The sequence below is a fragment of the Carlito syrichta genome, unplaced genomic scaffold (genome assembly GCF_000164805.1).
Source record: "Carlito syrichta isolate Samal-C Ts95f unplaced genomic scaffold, Tarsius_syrichta-2.0.1 Scaffold305409, whole genome shotgun sequence".
Classification (NCBI taxonomy): domain Eukaryota; kingdom Metazoa; phylum Chordata; class Mammalia; order Primates; family Tarsiidae; genus Carlito; species Carlito syrichta.
Window position 1 is genome coordinate 489,789 of NW_007249505.1, and position 1,487 is coordinate 491,275.

General features: G+C 59.0%; 1 protein-coding gene across 1 annotated transcript in view; it reads left to right on the forward strand.

The window, feature by feature from the left end:
• The first annotated feature begins 1,020 nt into the window (after positions 1–1,020).
• Positions 1,021–1,487, forward strand: part of RPS7 (ribosomal protein S7) — an 8,848-nt gene continuing 8,381 nt past the window's right edge. The window contains exons 1-2 of the mRNA XM_021714231.1: positions 1,021–1,110; positions 1,363–1,446. Of these exons, the coding sequence (XP_021569906.1) occupies positions 1,372–1,446 (75 nt within the window). The 5' untranslated portion in view covers positions 1,021–1,110; positions 1,363–1,371. The remainder of the gene's footprint in view (positions 1,111–1,362; positions 1,447–1,487) is intronic.

The window sequence follows — 1,487 nt, forward strand, 5'->3', positions numbered from 1 at the left end:
CTGCGGTGACCGGGAGAGGCCACTGCACTCCAGTCTGGGCGACTGAGTGAGACTCCAACTGAAAAATAAATAAATAAATAAATAAAAGTAAATTGCTGGGCGCGGTGGTTCACGCCTATAATCCCAGCACCTTGGGAGGCTGGGGCGAGAAGACTGCCTGAGCCTAGGGGTTTGGGACCAGCCCGGGTAACTTGGCCCCGGGTAACTTGGGGAGACCTTGTCTCTTCTGTGAATCAAAAAATTTGCTGGGCGTTCCAGCTACTTGAAAAGCTGTGGCGGAAGGAAAGACATAAAGAGAAGACTCACCTCCCCAAGGCAGGGGAGGGGGCCAAAGCCAGGAAGCACGGCGACAGCCATAGCTCAAAGAGCACGTGGCCACACCTGAGTCTAGCAAGGCCGTGGTTGCGAACATATATTTTAATTCCTCTTAGCTAGATATGTGTGAATAGATAATACTTTACAATACTCCTGGTTTTTTTTTTTTTGAGTTGGAGTCTCACTCCGTCGCCCAGGCTGGAGGTCAGTGGCACGCTCCTGGCCGCCGCAGCCTCGATCTGCTGGGCTCCCGCGATCCTTCCGCCTCAATCTTCCAAGTAGCTGGAACCACAGGCGTGCGCCACCAAGTTCGGCTAATTTTTTATTTATTGTAGAGACGAGGTCTCAACCCCTGGGCTCAGCCCATCCTCTCGCACCCGCCTCCCAAAGTGCTGGGATGACAGGCGTGAGCCACCGCGCCGGGCTCAACTGGCTTCTTCAGAAGGTCCGGAGGTCGCTTGAGTTGCTGTCTTTCGGCCGGTTCTCTGGCCCAGGGGTAGCCCGGGGCACGGTCGGTCCACGCCTCGAGCCGAGTTTGAGAACCCAAACCTCGGGAGCGGGAGTGTAAAACGCTCCGCTCACAGCACACAACTATAAACCCCAGGGCTAAGGCGTCACCCACCTACTCGTCCCCCGTCGCCACTTCCTGGGACTCTCTAGACTTCTCACCCCCTTCTCGGTGGTTCTTCCGGTTCACCCCGCTCCTTGCTTGGTTTCCGCCTTTTGCCTTCCGTCCCCGGAATTTGACGAGCTCTCGCGAGGCTTCGGCCTCTTCCTAAACCGGTGCTTAGCAAGGTAGGGTTGCGGCCTGTCTCGGGCCTGGGCTTTTCTGCTGGTATTGGGGGAAAAGCCTTTTGGAGTCAGCCCTGGAGTGGAGGGCCCAGCTCGCTGGGTGGGGATACATCTGATTACCCGGACAGTGCCTTCCGATGGCTTCTGCGGGGCCGGCGGGACCGGCGCCGGGCCGTGCGGGTGGGAGGGCGAGCGGACTGCGCCTGCAGCCCGGGCCGCGGGAGCCGCTGACCGCAGTGTGTTCTGTGCTCCCAGGAGAAGGCCATGTTCAGCTCGAGCGCCAAGATCGTGAAGCCCAATGGCGAGAAGCCAGATGAGTTCGAGTCTGGCATCTCTCAGGTGAGAGCGGGCCCCCGGGGTCGTGGGGGAAGGGGCGGGGC